This window comes from Odocoileus virginianus, chromosome 17, assembly GCF_023699985.2.
Source record: "Odocoileus virginianus isolate 20LAN1187 ecotype Illinois chromosome 17, Ovbor_1.2, whole genome shotgun sequence".
NCBI lineage: Eukaryota > Metazoa > Chordata > Mammalia > Artiodactyla > Cervidae > Odocoileus > Odocoileus virginianus.
The window spans coordinates 48,345,044-48,364,003 of NC_069690.1; the positions used below are offsets into that span (position 1 = coordinate 48,345,044).

Sequence of the window (18,960 nt, forward strand, 5' to 3'; positions counted from 1 at the left end):
GTTACTGACCTTTCAAAAATACTGAACACGGTACTCTAAAGCAAGGGTCAGTGAACTTTTTCTGTTAGAGGCCAGATAGAAATATTTTAGAGTTGCAGGCTGTAAGGTTGCAACAACTAAACTCTGACCCTGCAACACAAAAGCAGGCGGAGACAGTATGTAAATGAATGGGCATGGCTGTATTCTGGTAAAATTTTATTTATAGACCCTGAAATCTGAATTTCATGTAATTTTCACATGTCATGAAATATTATTCTTTTGCTTTTTTTCACCCCATGCATAGCTCATGGGTCATACAAAAATAGGTATTGAGAGTCTTTCCTAGTGGTCCAGTGGTTAAGACCCCGTGCTCCCAATGCAGGGGGCCCCAGGTTCAGTCCCTGGTTGGGCAGGTAGATCGCACATGCCACAGGTGAAAAAAAGTAGATCCCATGTGCTGCAGCCAAGACCCAGTGCAGCTAAATAAATAAATAAATAATAAATATTAAAAAAAAAAAACAACAGGTGTGGGCTGGCTTGGGCTCAAGATATTGAAGGAGCAGTGCTGAAAATATGGAAACTAGTTACTTCAGCACCTTATACTCTGTTGATGCTTTAGTATTAGCATCGTCAGTTTGGAAGCTGCATCAGTTTTGACTGACAAGGTGATCAGTTCACCCACGTGACCTCCTGGTAAAGCTGTTTCTGCATCCAGATTTTTATTTGAAATCTACAAAAACAAGCAGCCTGATAACGACAACAACCATTATCGTAGGACTTTGAAATGTAAATGTGATGAACAGCATCTGCTGATTTCAAGTTTGACAAAATGTTTTTGGTTCATGCTTCTGTTATTTACTGTGTTAGCTAGTCCTCTTAACTTAGTGCCAGATGTGATAAGCATGGCTTTCTGTCTTGATCCAACAACACAGTGACTTTTCAGTCACATCCAAATCCTAAAATATAGGTCATCGCTGCTTACCTTGGTTGCAGAAACCAGTAAGCACTTGGGTATAGAGATGAAGCCCTCAATTATATTAATAAGATTAAGGATGGATTATTCGCTACTTCCTCATTAGTTTCAATTTTTTAAAATAAGGTTCTCATGAGATATTTTGTGAAACAGTTTAACCAAGATTATAATTTACCATGCAGAGGAGAAAATTTAGTAAATGGTGAAGCCAGTTGTTGTTTTTTTTTTAGTGTACAAACATTTAGTTAAAATCATATATTTGTCTGTGGGGACATTTACTTAGCAAGGCTTTGCTTTTTCACAGAAGAAGGGAAAACAGAGAGGATCAACATTTATGGAACTTTCTAGTATGCCAGGACCACTGTGTTTATTACCTCATTTCATCTTTGCAGTCATCCTTCAAAGCATTCATAGCTTGATCATGTCCGGCTCTTTTTACCCCATGGACTGTAGCCCACTAGGCTCCTCTGGTCCATGGAATTCTCCAGGTAAGAATACTGGAGTGGTTTGCCATTTCCTTCTCCAAGATCCTTCCAAGTGGATCCTTTTATCTCCATTTTATAGATGTTGAAACTGAGGCTCACTGGATTTGCCAAAGTCACCCAGAGAATCGGTGGCAGAGCTGGCTTCTGATGCACAGCACTTCGGTTACAAATTTCCATTTGCTTTCTCCAACAACACCATTGCTTTCCACAGCCAAAGAGAAGTTGCCCCCTCATTCATTATCAAGTTATTTGTGTTAATTTAGATAGTTGATCCCAAAAGGGACATATGTTCCTGAATTTGTTACTGGAATGATATATTTCTGGAGTAAATATCTGTAGAAAGTGTGATATAAAACAAAAATATTGACCTCCTTAGTGGAAAGAGTGTGTTCAAGTTGTAACTACTGGCATTTGTCAATCTTAGGTAAAACTGGAAACTAGATTCAATTTTCGATAACCTTACAGTGATATAAATCTTGAGGGAAGCCTTAATTGTTTTTAGAAAGCTTCTGTGTTTATTTCAACTCTACCTTGTAAAAAAGGCATTTCAAGATGTCATTATATGAATATTCAGAAACTAATAGAACCTAGATAAAAATATGTGATAATCTATAGATATCATTTACATTGGGGATTAAAAATACATTACTTCAAGTGAAAAACAAGTCTTGGAAACAAGTTCTTTACAATTCCACGTGCTCTTAATTCCTTAGCCTGAGTCCTTAAAAGCAGATTTATAAAAGGGAGATGAAACAACTTCTCAGGGTAAAAATGTGAACCTCTAAAAGCATTGATATTTTAATTGTATGAAGTTGATTCTTTAATTATAGCTGGTGCTGGGAATGACAAAACCCTTGCTGAAGTTGTTCCATGAGGAACCTGGTTTCTTGGCTCTCTGGAGCTGGTGGCCACTCATGCTTTAGATTATAAGCTCTTTGGAGGATGGTGATTGTCATGCCTCTTTCTAAAAAACTCTTCCTCTTTTTCTTTCTTTTTAATGGTGTGTTTTGCACACTGTGGTTTCTTAGTTAAGGTTGACGACGAATTTATGGTCATTTAAATTCAGATCCACAAGTCTGTTCTCCATGTTGGTATCTCCATTGTGTGTGCTTAGCTGGTCAGTCATGTCCGACTCTTTGTGACCCCATGGATGTAGCCTAGGCTCCTCCATCCATGGGGATTCCTCAGGCAAGAATTCTGGAGGGCGTTGCCATGCCCTCCTCCAGGGGATCTTCCCAACCCAGTGATAGAACCCAGGTCTCCCACACTGCAGGCGGATTCTTTACCATCTGAGCCACCGGGGAAGCATCTTCATTGCTGCCCTGCAAATAGGCGCATCAATACGACCCTTCTAGATTCCATATATGTGTATTAATATGATATTTGCTTTTCTCTGTCTTACTTCACTCTGTATAATAGGCTCTAGAGTCATCCACCTCATTAAAACTGATTCAAATGTGTTCCTTTTTATGGCTGAGTAGTATTCCATCAGATGTATGTACCACAGCCTCTTTATCCATTCATCTGCCGATGCTGGGATGAATTGGGAGAGTAGCATTTAAACATATACTTTACCCTACGTAAAATGGATAACCAGTGGGAATTTGTTGTATGATGCAGGGAGCTCAAATCCGGTGCTCTGTGACAACCTAGAGGCATGGAATGAACTGGGAGGGGGGAAGGAGGGTCAAGAGAGGGGACGTGTGTATACCTATGGCTGATTCATGTTGTTGTGTGGCAGAAGCCAACACAATATTGTAAAGCAATTATCCACCAGTTAAAAAATAAATTCAGATCCAATTTTTGTGTTGATTGTGGTTTGAAAAACAGGAGAAAGGTATATTAATTGCTCTTTTAAATGTTTTGCTTTTTATTGAATAGTTATGAAGCAATACACCTATCCACTCATTTGCCCAGTTTAATAAGTAGAATGATAAGTTCATTTAGCCCTCTATGTGCCCCCAACTGATCCCAGGCTCTCTATATACGTGGCATCCCAGAGGAGGTAGTCTTTAACAGCTTGCTGGGGTTTTTCTCTGTTAACTTTTTGTCTTGAAATATAATTCATATAACATAGACTTCATTCTTATAAGTAAGTGTACAGATCAGCAGTTTTAGTGTATTCACAAAATTGTATGGCCATCACTGCTCTTATTCCAGAACATTTCTACCACTCAAAAAGCAACCCTGTACTCACTGATAATCACCTCCCCAGCCCTTGGCAACCACTGATCCACTTTCTATCTTTACAGATTTGCATGTTTCAGACATTTCATATAGATGGAATCATGCAATACATGGCTCTCTGTGTCAGCTTCTTTCCCTCAGCATGGCATTTTCAAGATTCCTCCATGTCGTGTGAGTCAGTACTTCATTCTTTTTTATAGCTGAATATTACTTCATTGTAGGGATATATCACATTTTGCTTTTACAGTTATCAGTTGATGGACCTTTGGATTGTTTCCACAGTTTCCGTTCTGCTGGATAAATACACCTAGAGGTGGAATTGCTGGGTCTTATGGAAAGTCTTTTTAACTTATTGAGGAACTGCTAGAGTGTTTTCCACAGCTGATGCTCTATTTTACATTCCCACCAGTTGTGTATGAGTGTTCTAGATTCTCCGAATCCTGGCCAACACTTGTTATTTTCTTTTTTAAAAAATAATTTTTAAAAATATTTATTTATTTGGCTGTGTAGGGTCTTGCTTTCTGCATGTGGGCTCTTTTGTTGGGGCTCGTGAACTTCAGTTGTGGTGCTCCGGCTCAGTAGTTGCACCGTAGAGGCTTAATTGCTTCATGGAAGTGGGATCTTATTTCCTCAAACAGCGATGGAACCCATGTCCCCTGCATTGCAAGGCAAATTCTTAGCCACTGGACCACTAGGGAAGGTCCTACTTTCTGTCTTCTTTATTCTAGCCATCCTTAGTGGGTGTGCAGTCAGAGCTCAGCGTGGTTTGGATTTGCATTTCCTTAATGACGAGTAATACTGGACATCTTTCCATGGGCCTGTTGGCTATTTGGATATCTTTGGAGAAATTTCTATTCAGGTTACATCATCTTTTTATTGTTGAGTTCTAAGAGTTCTTTTTGTATTCTGGATGTTAGACCCTTATCAGGTAACATGATTTGCAAAAATATTCTCACATTCTGTGGGTTGCTTTTTCACTTTCTTGATAACGTCCTTTGAAGTGCAACAGTTTTAAATTTTTATTAAGTTGAAAGTATCTACTTTTTCTTTAATTTCTTGTACTTTTGGTGTAATATTTAAGAAATCATTCCCTAATCCAACATCACAAAGATTTATACTTATGTTTTCTTCTAAGAGTTTTATCATTTAAGCTCTTACATTCAGGTCTTTGGTCCATTTTGAGTAGATTTTTGAATATGAAGTTAAGTGAAAGTGTCAGTCGCGTCCGACTCTTTGCGATTCCATGGGCATAGCCCACCAGACTCCTCGGTCCATGGAATTCTCCAGGCAAGAGTACTGGAGAGGGTAGTCATTCCCTTTTCCAGGGGGTCTTCCTGACTCATGGGTCAAACCTGGGTCTCCTGCATCACGGGCAGATTCATGACCGTCTGAGCCAGATTTTTTAATGTGATATAGAGTAATGATCTAAATTCATTCTTTTGTGTGTGGATACCCATTTTGTTGCAGCATCATTTTTTAAAAGCCTACAGCACCAGTATTCCCAGGTGGTCTCCCATCCAATGACTTCCCAGGCCTGATCCTGCTTCACTTCCAAGATCTGATGAGGTTGGGTGTATTCATGGTGGTATGGCCATAGACTCAGCATCATTTTTGAAAAGACTCTTTTCCTCCTTCTATGGCAGAACTCAATCTTTTTTACTCAACATTTTGATCCTGAGATTGAAACCCATGGCCCTGATTTGTTCGTTTTTATGGCTGTATGCTGCTGCTGCTGCTGAGTTGCTAAATTTGTCTGACTCTGCAACCCCATGGATCATAGCCTGCCAGGCTCCTCTGCACATGGGATTCTCCAGGCAAGAGTACTGGAGTGGTTTGCCATTTCCATCTCCTGGGGATCTTCCTGACCCAGGGATCAAACCCGTGTCACCTGCTCTGGCAGCTGGATTCTTTACCACTGCGTCACCTGGGAAGCTAAGCCCTTATGGCTGTATAGTATCCTTCATGTGAATCTGCCATACTGTATTTAATTCATTCTTCAATCCATGCACAGTGGGTTGTTTCCAAAGTTTTGCTTTTCTGAATACTGTGGCTGGGAACATACTTGAGCGTGTGTTTTACTTCCCACTTGTGAGAGTCTTTCTGGGGAATATGCTTAGGAGTGTAGAATTGTGCACATGTTTCCCCAAAGTAATTGTAATATTTATGTTCCCATGAGCAATGTAGAATAGTTTACATTTGAGAAAATTCAGTTTTTAAATGGTCTATTTGTTCAGTGTCTCTTTGAAAAGTCATTACCTAAAGGGAAGAAGTAGTAAAATTTGCAAGTGGGATTTGCCTCTTAGGCTTCTGATATTTTATTAGCAAGAATTGTATTAAACAAGCAGAAGGCCAATAGCTGGAGAACTGAGTATCCAAAGTATCTCTATAAATTTGTAAATACTAGTGTGAGGCTTAAACAGATCTTTAGCTGGTTGAGATGATGATGCTTTTGCTAGTAGTAAATAAGGGTGTGTGTTTGTTTGTTAAAGCAACATCGCACCAACCTATTATTACTCTCTTACACAGGGTCTGGAGCTACGATAGTGTAGCAGTTGGCAGAATCAGGGAACCAAGGGTAGAGGAGGGAGGCTTCCCTTTCTTAGAGCCCACATAATAGTGCAGAATAGCTACGCTAAGACCAAATTGTGTCCATGTTGATGAGAAACATACCCTATCTCATCCTATAGCATTATGTGAAAGAGTTGACTGACAAAGTTGAGTCGGTGGTACCTAGAACCTTGAAGGAGATGGAAATGTTCTCTGCTTGTGATTACAGGGAGTTACACCTGGAAAACACAACAGGCTCTATACTGGACCACCAGTGTGGCCCAGGTAGACGGGTGTCAACAGGGATAGCCATGTAGAAGGTGAAGAAAGGCCTTTGGAAGGCAGACAGATGGAAGATGCAGGCAGCTTACCTGGCAGCATCAGAGAAACATGTGGGAAAGTGCTCCAAGTCAGAGTGGGACTTAGGGACAGGATGTCAGTTACAAAGCAGGAGTGAGGGAAGAGGAGATTGGTAAAATGCCCCAACCCTAGGGGCACTCGAGTAGCTCATCAGACCTTGTATTCCAGAAACTGAAACTCTAATATAAGGAGGCAACTTGATCTCAGGAATAAGTTGATCTTATGCCTAGTGTTATAGACTGAATGATTATGTCCCTCCCAAATTCATATGTTGAAACCTAATCCCCAATGTGATGGTATTTAGAAATGGGGTTTTTGAGAGGTGATTAGGTTGTGAGGCTAGATTTGTGTCATGAGTGGGATTAGCATGTTTATAAAAGAGACCCTCAGGACTTCCCTGGTGATCCAGAGGCTCAGACCCCAAGCTCTCAATGCAGGGGGCCTGGGTTCAATCCCTGTTCAGGGAACTAGATTCCACATGCTACAACTAAGACCCGGCGCAACCAAATAAATAAACCCAGACCACCTTGAAGGTTGTCGCATTAATTTGAATAATAAGTCCGAACTCCCTAGCAAATATCCTTGTCGGATGGACTCTCAACTCAACTTTACAGCCCTATTAGTTGTCTTCTCATTCACACATTCATTGCCTGCCACACCAGGCTCTGTATATAGACAGCCCCAGCCCTTGTCAGCTGCCGTGCAGTTGAGAGCAGAGGTCTGCAAACTACATTCTGTGGGTCAATTTTTTTTTTATCAATAAAGTTTTATGGGAACACAGTCGCATTGCTTTGCTAGCACGCTGTCTATAGCCACTTTCTTGCTACAATGGCAGAGTATAATAGTCATGACAGCGTCTGCATGCTAAAATATTTGCTATCTTGTTCTTTACCACTCCCTGGCCTGGAGTTAGAGAGAGCAAACCACAGGAAAGAAACACAAATGGCTAGGAATAATGACAGGTCACGAGGAATGCTGTGCAATAGAGAACCACGGGCAGAGGGGAACCTCTTTCTGTAGGGTGCTTCCGGGGCATCTTCACGTACAGCCAAATTGAAATTCTCATCGTTTTCTAGCTCTCCTCTATGTGTTTCGGACTCCCAGTCTTTGCCCGGCCTCCCCATCTACTATGCTCTTTTGTTGCCATCCACTGCTATCAAAATTTTACCTTCCCCTCGGGTCAGATGGGATGCCACATTCTCAGAGGTTTCCTGTCTCCTCAGCCATAATTCATTTCTCTCCTACCTTTCTGTTTCCTTTTTTCTTTTGGCTGCTGGGAACGTGGGAATCTTAATTCCCTGATCAGGGATTGCACCTACAGGCCTTGTATTGGAAGCACGGAGTCTTAACCACTGGACCACAAGTGGATTTCCATTTCTTGCTTTTCTTTAGCTCAGGAACCTCTCTGGGTGTCACTTCCATTAGATACGAAGTTTCTTAATACCAAGACTCACGTCTCATTCTTCTCCGAATCCCTGTGGTCAACACACCCTCTTTTACAGTGAGTTTAAGCCTTTTTGCATGACATTTCAAGTCCTCCAGGCAGACTTCTCTCAGCCTCATCTTCTGCCCCTGTCGTATCCTTTGACCAAATCAAACTAATTATGGTCCCCCAATGACTATGTAGCTAACTTTTAATATCTCTTCTTTTTATTGCCTTGGCTCTCTTGAAAAATCAGAGCTAATGAAATGTTGGCTATTACAGTTCTATGAACATGGTTATGTAATGGCCTCACAAGGCCCTTAATAAATGAAATCTAAAATGTTACATCTTTTCAGACCCAGAAATTCATTCAAACTTTATTCTCTTTGAAGATTTATAACATTTTTTGAAGATCATGTTGTCCTCTTCTTTCTTCTGAATGATTTTCCAGGAACTTTGGTTGAAAATGATAAAGTCCCAACTTAGATAGGATAAATACGCAATAGTCACGTCTTTTGGATGGAAAACACTGACTTTTAAAAATCACTCTTGCCTGAAAAACAAGCCTGAATGTTTTTTATACTTATGTGTAAAAATGTACTGCTATTCTTTGCTCTCATTTGTGTGTTGAAGAATGATTGCAGAATTGAAGGCACACCAATATCTGTGTCATGTATGTTTAATATGTAAAATAGCATGACAGTGACTGGACTCTTAGGAACACAGGTACTAACTAAAACACTCATTTAACTTTCCAAATAATGCTTTGTCTTTTTCTGCGTGTAAGTGTGCACCCCTTTTCATTGTTCTTATGAATGCTATTTTATTTATAATGAAATTTTGTATAATTTCAGTCACTGTCAGATTAAGAACCTATGGTTGCAGCTATAGATAACTTAAACCTAGGGAAAACAAAACAGTCATGGGAGTTGGGCGAGATAACAGTATATTTCTGCCTAGATTCTTCAGCCCCTTGCCTCTTGGTACAGGATGCTGATATACCTGGATAGGGTCCTACCGTATTTGAAAATGGCTTAGATAGTGAAGAATCTGCCTGCAATGCAGGAGACCTGGGTTTGATCCCTGAATCGGGAAAATCCCCTGGAGAAAGCCTTGGCTACCCACTCCAGCATTCTTGCCTTGGAGAATTCCATGGACAGAGGAGCCTTGTGGGCTACAGTCCAGGGGGTCACAAAGAGTCAGAGGTGACTGAGCGTGAGCATGAATATGTGGAAAGTTCAGTTTTTGCTGCACCACACTCTTTTAAAATTTTAATTATTTATGGCTGTGCTGGGTCTTCATTGCTGCGTGAGCTTTCTCCAGTTGCGGTGCGCAGGCTTCTCACTGAGGGGCTTCTCTTGTCGCAGAGCAGGAGCTCTTAGGGCACTCAGGCTTCAGCAGTCGTGGCACACGGGCTCAGGAGTGTCAGCTCACTGGCTCTAAAGCCCTGGCTCAGTAGTTGTGGTCACAGACTTGGTTGCTCTGCAGCATGTGAGATCTTCCTGGACCAGGGATTGAACCTGTGTCCCCTGCATTGCAGGGTGGATTCTTAACCACTGGACCACCAGGGAAGCCCATTTGTACACTTTCAAAATAGCTTCTCATCAGCTGTCCTGCTGAGAGCATACTTTTGTACTCGGTACTGTGAAAAGTTCTTTCTGGTTTCCTGTAGGTATGGAGCAGTTACATACAGCTTGGTCAATGGAAAGAGGCAACATATTAGGGTATTCTTCCCTTGGGAAGTGCGTGTGATAAATCTCACCAAGAGATGATTTGAATCTTAAGGCTACCAAGCACATAACCTCATTATCAGGGGATGATAGGGTAGTAGATTAAGATCTGTTTATTACCTTGTTGTAGACTATTCTAAAGCCCCCCATACCTATTTTGCACCCTCATGGACTGTAGCCCATCAGGCTCCTCTGTCCATGGGATTCTCCAGGCAAGAATATTGGAGTGGGTTAGCCATTCCCTTCTCCAGGGAATCTTCCCAACCCAGGGATCGAACCCAGATCTCCAGCATTGTAGGCGGATTCTTTACTGTCTGAGCCACCAAGGGAAGCCCATACCTATTTTTATTAGAGACTAAATTTCTAGCTTGTTCAATTGGTTGTTTATGGCAGCACTGCTCTGCTGTTCCTAGAGAAGACAATTTTACATTTAAATGGAATATTCTAACTTTGCCTAGTAAGTAATGACCTAGAAATTACAATGCAGGGAAATGGGATTTCAGTGTTTCGTGAAAAAGGTTCCTATCACAAGAGCATCACATTTTTCATTCTTTGGCTAGGTAGGCAGATTTCTGCATATTCCGTGAAACAGTCTTTCTGGAGGAGGAGGAAGCAAAAGTGAAAGATATCAGCAAGCAGGGATGGCAGTCATTTTCGGAACTCTGCTTAATATAAGCATGATGAAAATGAATGCCTTTGACCAGAGAAAACAGGCCTGACTGAAGCCCTGGGTTGCGTTCGGAGGTCATCAGCCTATGAGAACTTCATGCTACTTGGGTCTAGCTTGGCATTACTGAGTAACCTGTTCTTTTTATGCCAGCTGATCGGTAAGGAGCAGAGGACAGCACCCTCTTTGCCCAGATTAACACTAGATTGATAAGTCAGTAAATTTAAGCAGAGACTTTACTGTGACTTGTAACCACGAATAAAACCTTGCTTTGAGGAAGAAGGAGAAAAGGAGAGGAAAAAGGTGGAAGCAAGAAAGTTGTCAGGGTCTTCCTGGGTGGCTTAGCCTCCATGCTCCAAATGCAGGGTGCCTGGGTTCGATCCCTGGTCAGGGAAGTAAACCCTACATGCCATAACTGAGAGTTTGTGTGCACAGCTGAAGATTCCACTTGCCACAACTAAGATCTGGTGTAGCCAAATAAACAAATAAAAATAAATAAATATTTTTTAAAAAGAAAGATGGCAACAGGAGGTGGGAAAAGACAGGCAGCAGGTGCAAAGGGTGAGGGAGAAGATAGCTACATGTTGTGGAGAGGTAGACACTTCTCCAACTTGGTCAGTCAGCTCTGCTTCACTGGCACAGATTCTAGAAGTTTCCTAATTCTTAGAGCGTAGATAGGGTGTATTTCCTAGGAAAGACAGATTTATATCCAGCAAACATCATCTCAGGTTGCCGTGCCAGACTTGTGGATCCTTCTCTGCGTCCTTGTCTCAAGTTTTGTCGATTCAGTACATGCTTTAGAGCTAAGAGTGAAGCCAGTCTTTCATCCTTATTTGGGATACTTTCTAGTTTTGATCTTAATATGGGATCAGGAGAATTCTGAGAAAGGGAAGACCCTATTTTTTCCTCCATTACAGAGTCAATGGACTCATTAAAAAAAAAAAAATCCTTTTATACCAGAATGATCCACCTCTGGCTGTACATGAAGCACCAAGCTATCAGAGGCCTTTTTTCCCTTTGTGCTCTGAGCGCTTGACATCAGTCTGCCTTTGATCCCCAAGGGGGTAGCAGGAAAGCAATGCTTTTCACATTGGAGCTATAAAAAGGCACTCCGTGGAAAGGAATATATTTTATTGATCAGTGATCAGTGAGTCTTTTTTAATGGCATGCTTTGTATTAAATGTGATTTGAAAACCTTCAAAGGAAAATTCTCAGGAATTATTAAGTCATGGCCTGTCAGCATGCCTCTGAATGCAGCCAGAAGCAACGGAGCAAAAAAATCTCAATGTGTAGCCAGATTTCTACATTCTTGGAGACCCACGACATGAATCCGTTCAATTTTCTACTTGTATTTTTATTTCCATCACATTTCCTAACATTTAATATATTTTCTCCCCAGAGAAGCACTTAGTGCCTTAATATTCAGACATATTTTCCAATATTTCTTCTAATCAAATCAGTAGTCCTCGGGGCTTCCCTGTTAGTCCAGTGGTTAAGACTCTGCTTCCAATGCAGGGGGTATGTGTTCAATCCCTGGTGGGGGAACTAGGATCACACGTGCCTGCAGGGAAAAAAAATCAGTAATCCTTCATTTATGTAGTCTGTATGTAGCTGAAGGAAGATCAGAAATGCCTTATGTGGGTGCCCATTCTTATCCCAATGATTAGAATTTTATCATCCATGAATAATGCATTATCCATGATGTTAACTAGAACATGTTCAGCTCCAGTCTCTTTGGCTAGGGCTCTTTTAAGGTCTTTCTGGGTACAAAGGGGAAAACGGCCCTTTGGGAGACCTCTGCACACCCCTCCTTGGCTTCTTCTCTTCCAGGCAGGCTGAGCGTGGGCTTTCTTCTTTATGGCACTGGTGAAGACTTGGCAGGTGGCAAAAGAACTGTTAGTTTTTCACCCTGTGTTGGATGCATTCACACATACAGCCTGTATATAAGATCGAAAGCCTTCTTATCTTGGTGCCAAAGACTTGAGAAAAGAGGATGGTAGCTTTCAAAATCCATTTATGTTATTCCTAACCTCTTTGTGTAGTGTGTAGTATGATGTTAGGGGGAAAACCAGCTTGCTCTAACAGATGTCACCTCATCCAGGTTATGGCGGTTCTTAAATCGCCTTATGTGAAGTACCACTCTTTTTGTGACCTTAGAGAAGCTATCTTAATCTTCCTGTGCCTTAGTTTCCCTACTGCCTTGAAATGTGGCAGTGTTACACTGTCCATTGATCTAGTCAGTATTTATCAAGGTCTGGAAATACAGAGGTGAGTGAGCCAGCAAATCCTTCCTTGATGGGAATCATAGTCTAGTAAGGCCAAGGCAATTAGAGACCTTCCAGAGATAATATTGAGTGGCGAATTCCACATATCGATGATACACGAGGCCAACAGGAAATGACCTCAAATTGAAGTTAAGATTCACAGTATGAGAGATGAGCTTAATATCTGTGAACGCTTGGAACCCAGAAAGGTGAGCTGGTGTAACTTGCAGGAAGTATGACTCACTTGTGAATGTAATGAAGAAGGCTTAAAACAAATCATCTGAAGAAAGGCTGTACCGATATATGCTTCGAAAGACAAAGGAGAGGCAGAGAAAAAAACAAAACAGCATGTCCCCTGGCCTGTCCTGGGAAGAGAGGAGCTCATAGACCTTTGGCAGTGTCCAGCTACCATTACATAGAGTTGGAAGGAGAAAACAAAACAAAATAAGGGGATTTCTCTGGAAGTCCAATGGTTAAGCATCTACACTTCCAGTAGAGAGAGTGAAGGTTCTATCCCTGGTCGGGGAACTGAGAGCCTGCACTCCATGTGGTGAGGCCAAAACAAACAAACAAACAAAACAACAAATAAGGCTTCAGACTGAGTTTAGATCCCAGTTCTGCCACTTCTTACTAGGTGCTTGACCTTGGACAAGTCACTTCAACCCTCTGAGCTTCAGTGTGCTCATTTTTAAAGGTGGGCACAGGGAACTTTACTTGATGTTCTTTAATAACTTATATGAGAAAATAATCTTAGAAAGAGTAGATACATGTATAACTGATTCACTTCACTGTACACCTGAAACTAACACAACACTGTAAATCAACTATACTTCAATAAAATTTTTTAAAAATTAAAAAGAAACTTCAAAAAGGTGGGCTGAGACAAGGAACTGTATTCATTATCTTGTAATAACCTGTAATGGAAAAAAAATTCTGAAAAAGAATATATATCTATAAAAAATATATATAAAGAAATCAGTTTTTTGTGCACCTGAAATTAACACCTGAACATTGTAAATCAACTCTGCTTCCATAATAAACACAAATAAATAAATATAAATAAAAAAGTGGACTGAGAAAGAGTGGTCGTGTGGACGTGCCTCAATGCCTTCTGTGTCCTGAGCACTTAGTAAATGTGAGCTCTGCTCTAAGGAATGAAGCTCTGATTTGAACTCAGCAGCTCTGTCTTTGCTCCCAAGACTTCAGCATCCTTGCCTTTTTTTTTTTTTAAATGAGAAAGAATACAAAGAAGAGCTGCGTTTTAATTGTTTTACTGCTCAACTGCTAACTGTTTTGATAGATTGAACAAAGTCCATTGATTCTTCGTGGAGGAGTGCCTGCTAGAGAGAGTGAGTCAGCGTCTGTGTTATTAACTTGTTCAGAAGCTTTTTGTGGCAGATTGATTTAAAAGCTCCCAACAACATGGGAGGATTTTATTTAATAGGAATATTGTCAGGACGGCATTGAGATTTTGAGTTTGGCTTTCAAATCAAGCAATACAAGTTGAATAAAGGTCTTTCTTCTGACAGATTGAAGAGTCATGATGGATTGCAGAAATACTCTCCATCATCTTGTAGGGCTTTGCCTGGGGGAGGTAATATTCCCCTGGAGCACCCTGACCCCAATCAGTGGGCATGGCTTTCTTTTCTAAAGGTGAGCATATGGGTTTGATATAGAGAGCTGGTGAAATATGGTCACTAGTACTTTCAACTTACAGGGTTACGTGGTTCTGGGGTTAAGGACAAATGAAAGAAAGTTGTTAAAGAAACGAAGAATGTTTCACAGTGCCTTCAAAAGCAGGCTCCAGATTGGTATCCTCCAGCCTGGAAGGAAGATATTGTCGGAGTCTCACATGCAGAGACGTAATGTTCCTTCTTGAGTGTCTTGGTCCTTATTTGGACTCTGGGCTGAAACATCCGGATCAGTTTCACAGAAGAGGTTTTGAGTAGGTTCCTTGCAACCCTGAAAGTCACACTTCTCTGAAATTGGTTTTAACACCAATCTAAACCCCACTGGTGTTCCTGATATGTTTTACAGCTATTTATATGCCCTTTAATAAATGACCTCTGGAGAGAAAGAAGGATCACTAGTTCATTGTGCAGGAGGATCAGGCCCTCACAACTGGCCACAGCTTATTCAAAACCTGCATTGCTTCACCAGAATTTCTGACATTAGGCAAACTTCTTCTTAAAGGGCCAGTGAGTAGCTTTTTTTTTTTTTTTTTTTTTACTTTGCAGGCCGCGAGGTCTCTGGCACAATCCTTCAGTGCTGCTGTCATAGCTCAAAAGTAGCCATAAACAGTAGGTAAGAGGGATGAGTGTGACTGTGTTTTAATAAAACTTTATTTACCAAATAGGCCATTGGCCTGCCACCCCTGGTTCGCTAACATCTTCATAGATCATCATAAACTTCCTGTAACCTTGTGAGTGTGAAAATTACCCTTTGGAGTAAAAAACTCATTTGAATATAAATTTGTGTTTAGAGTTTCCTTATTGATGTATCACAGTGTTTTCTTACAACGTACTTAGTTTTTATTTAAACAGTCCACATTTATTGCCTCAAAATTGGATTCCTCATTTTCATTACTTGTTAAGGACACTCATGTTTGATAGGAGACAAATTAATTGGTGATGTTGGAATTCCTATTCATGGTGAAGTTCACTTTTACTTGCCAGGGACGTTTTCAGCACCCTGTTCCGGGTGTCTCTTCTTTGTAGCAGATGCAAGCATGAGGTCCACTCTGGAGGTGCCATACCAGACTACTCTCCCAGTCTTGATTCCCACCGGGAGAAATTCTTCTGATCATAGTTCACGTTAATACCTAAGGCTTTGTGGCACTGTGAGATCCTGGCTACATTACTGCTTTCCCACAATTTATAGTCTCTCACTATTAAAACCTCCGATTTCTCTCACAAGAGCGTGTGAGCCAGGTTTGCCGGATTTTCAAAGTCATCCTCTATTGCACGTGAACACTGGCTGCACCCGGAGCTTGGCTGTGAACTGATTATTCTCACCACGACCTGTTAACACAAATTCCATCACTCCCAAGGCTAAAAATATACCATATTTAACACTTGGAAGCAAAATTCCAAGCAAATATATAATGTGCTTTGATTGAATCTTTGTTGAAAATGTTCATGGTGGGGTCAAATGCTGACTTTTAAGGTAGAAGATTACCCCTGATAGCTCAGTTGGTAAAGAATCCACCTGCAATGTGGGAGACCCTGGTTCGATTCCTGGGTCCCGAAAATCCACTGGAGAAGGGATAGGCTACCCACTCCAGTATTCTTGGGCTTCCCTGGTGGCTCAGATGGTAAAGAATCCTCCTGCAATGCGGGAGACCTGGGTTCGATCCCTGGGTTGGGAAGATCCCTTGGAGAAGGGAACGGCTACCCACTCCAGTATTCTGGCCTGGAAGGTCCATGGGGTCGCAGAGTCAGACACAACTGAGTGACTTTCACTTAAGGTGGAAGATTGCATTCCTTCCGTGAGCAGGTAGATAGAAATCAATTCCCTCTTATCAATCGATGTAATCACAGAGACTGATAGATGCCTCAGCCTCAGCATCCCAAATCGCACTAGTTCATCTTGTTTAAGAGTATTTCCCCTCTCCCCAGAATTCCCTGGTGCTCCAGTGGTTAGGACTGGCTGCTTTCACTCCCATGGGCCCTAGTTCTATCCCTGGTTGGGGAACTTAAGATCCCACAAGTCACATGTTGCAGCCAAAATAAAAACAAAAAATGTGTGTTCTGCCTCATTTGTGGCACAAAGCCATCGAGGATCAGGCTTCTCTTTAAATCATGGTGCCATGTTAGAGGACTTAGGCATAGTTAGTGTTTGTGTGTCCAGCTAGTGTTTGGGTAATATAGAAACATGCTTAGGAGATAAAGCTGTTAATTATAGTCATTTGTGAGTGATGGAATTATAGATGATTTTAAACTTTCTTCTTATACAATTTTTCTGTTTTACAAATGTTCAATAAATAATATGCATTACTCTAAGAAAAACAGTACAAAGGCTTTCAAAATTTTTTTGATTGGGACCCCCAGTAAGAAGTAAAATTTACATCCTGACTCAGTACAAACATGCATTTGTGTACACAATTAAAACAAGCATTTCATGAAGCATTCATTAACCTTTGTGCTACCTGTCCTTATTTCCTGGTGTTTTCAATTTTTTATTCTATTTTATTGACACAGAAAGAGTGCAGGTATTGACCAACTAAAATGACCTCATAAACCCCTGATGGGTAAAATGAAAAATACTGACTATTGTGCAATAGTGCTAGTCTTTTATTTCATGGGTCAGTAAAATTTCAAAAGAAATTTTGGCACTTGATGCAAGATCAACTTTTTATGTTGCAGAGTAAGGCTATTTTAAAAACTTCTGCTATTCTTTTCATTAATTTTTCATGTTAAAATTTGTTTTTTTATGATTGGGGGAAATTTTCATGTCGAAATGTCCTTTATTTTGTGGGAGTATGTTTGAACATGCAACGATTTCAGGATTTAACCAGTGAGTAAATTTAGCCCTATGAGAACAGACTACACTGGCTTCGTTTTTTTCCCTTTGGCATTGAACCTGTGCAAACTTGGTGACGCAGGAGCACTTGGGAATCACTGAGGAATTATTATCAGTGCAGCCAAGAGTCCCACTTTGGAACAAACACAGTGCAGCTCTGCGTCCCCACTACTTGGGAGCAAATCACTTAACTTTTCTGATCTGAACCCCATTTCTGCTCACCTGTAAAAGAAGTACCTTTCACAGGTGTAAAGATATGATTTATATAGAGTTTAAGACCCTTTCAGATGCAGGGGAGTTTATAAATGGTAACATCTCAGGACCATTAACTCTTTCTGCTGCTCTGTACTGTGAAAAAACTTGGGAGGTTTAAAGACGTTCATTAGATGTTTCTACTTTATGATGAACTGCCCCTTTAACTATCATTAATATAAACAACACTTTTTTTTTTTTAACGTTTCCTGTCTTGTCTCACCCTCAAACTTTACCCTTCTTACTATATTTTTTCCCATCTTTAACCTCCTGTCAACCTCTTGATACCGTTATTCATGACAGGAACATGACTCGTCTGGCAGTTTTAGGGGACAGTTAGAAAATATTCCTTGACAGTGCCGTGAGCTTGCAGTTTTTAAGTTGTGGTTTTGGCTAGAGGGACTTAGATGGTGAGCGGAATACTAAGACTAAGGGAAGGATGTGCTTAAAATAGATCTTGTGAGCCTTCTGTTTAATTACATGGTAATTTGTAAAACAGACTGGTTTCTGTGGCCTTGAATACTAATGTAGATTTGTCCCTTACTAATCTTAAAAGCATATATCCCGAGAAATGCATAATTCACACATTTCCACACATTTTATGTCTTCAAAAGCTCCACGTGAATCAGTGTGAAAGCTTTTCTTCATTTATCTTTTAAAGTGGTGACTTTTTTTGGACAATGGGCTGTATGTTTATTTCATCAGCAATACCTATATTTAAAATGTCCTCTGTTTGGCTCAGATATTTTCAGTTTCTGGTGGTACCAACCACACCCCTGTATTTCCCCAATGGATTAACCCTCCAGGAAAGTTCTAGCTGTCTGAAACTCTCAGGAAACAAGCTGGGTGTGCCTGATAAGGAAGGTTTAACAAAATCATATACATTTTTCTAGAATATTTTCTATCATAATAGCTAACATTTTGCTGGGCTTGCTATGTTCTAGAAACTTTGTTAAAGACTTCCGGAACATCTCATTTAATCCGAAGAAAAAAATAAATACTTTTCTGCCTTGATTGCTTGAGAGATCTGTTGTAAAGGTCAGCAGTTACAGTGTATCCTATGGATTTCAGTTCTATGGTACTATTGTTCTCATTTAGCTTACCACTATTTACTGAGTAGTTATTTTGTGCCAGATACTGCTCTGGGCACTAGGGATGTGCAGTCACAAGTCACGGAATGCCTGGCACCACTAGAAACTTCCTGCCTTCTGCATGGGAGGACCCAGATAATAATGTTGCTGTTGTTCAGTTGCTAAGTCGTGTCCAACTTTTTGCGACCCCGTGGACTACAGCACGCCCGGCTCTTCTGTCGTCCGTGATCTCCTGGAGTTTGCTCTGATTCATGTCTGTTGAATCGGTGATGCTATCTAAACAACCATCTCATCCTCTGCCACCCTCTTCTCCTTTTGCCTTCAATCTTTCCCGGCATCAGGGCCTTTTCCAATGAGTCGGCTTTTTGGGTGATAATGTATAAACATACAAATACAATGTCAGGTAGAGACTTTAAAAAGGCAGGATAAAGGAGCAGGGCGTGGCGATGGGAAAAGTGATGGGGAAGGCCTTTGATGAGAT

General features: G+C 40.8%; 1 protein-coding gene and 1 pseudogene across 1 annotated transcript in view; one reads left to right on the forward strand and one right to left on the reverse strand.

The window, feature by feature from the left end:
- Positions 1-3,704: 3,704 nt before the first annotated feature.
- PITPNC1 (phosphatidylinositol transfer protein cytoplasmic 1) overlaps positions 3,705-18,960 on the forward strand; it is a 231,980-nt gene continuing 216,724 nt past the window's right edge. The window contains exon 1 of the mRNA XM_070479761.1: positions 3,705-3,795. Within this exon, the coding sequence (XP_070335862.1) occupies positions 3,718-3,795 (78 nt within the window). The 5' untranslated portion in view covers positions 3,705-3,717. The remainder of the gene's footprint in view (positions 3,796-18,960) is intronic.
- LOC139039220 (5S ribosomal RNA) lies at positions 5,106-5,223 on the reverse strand (annotated as a pseudogene).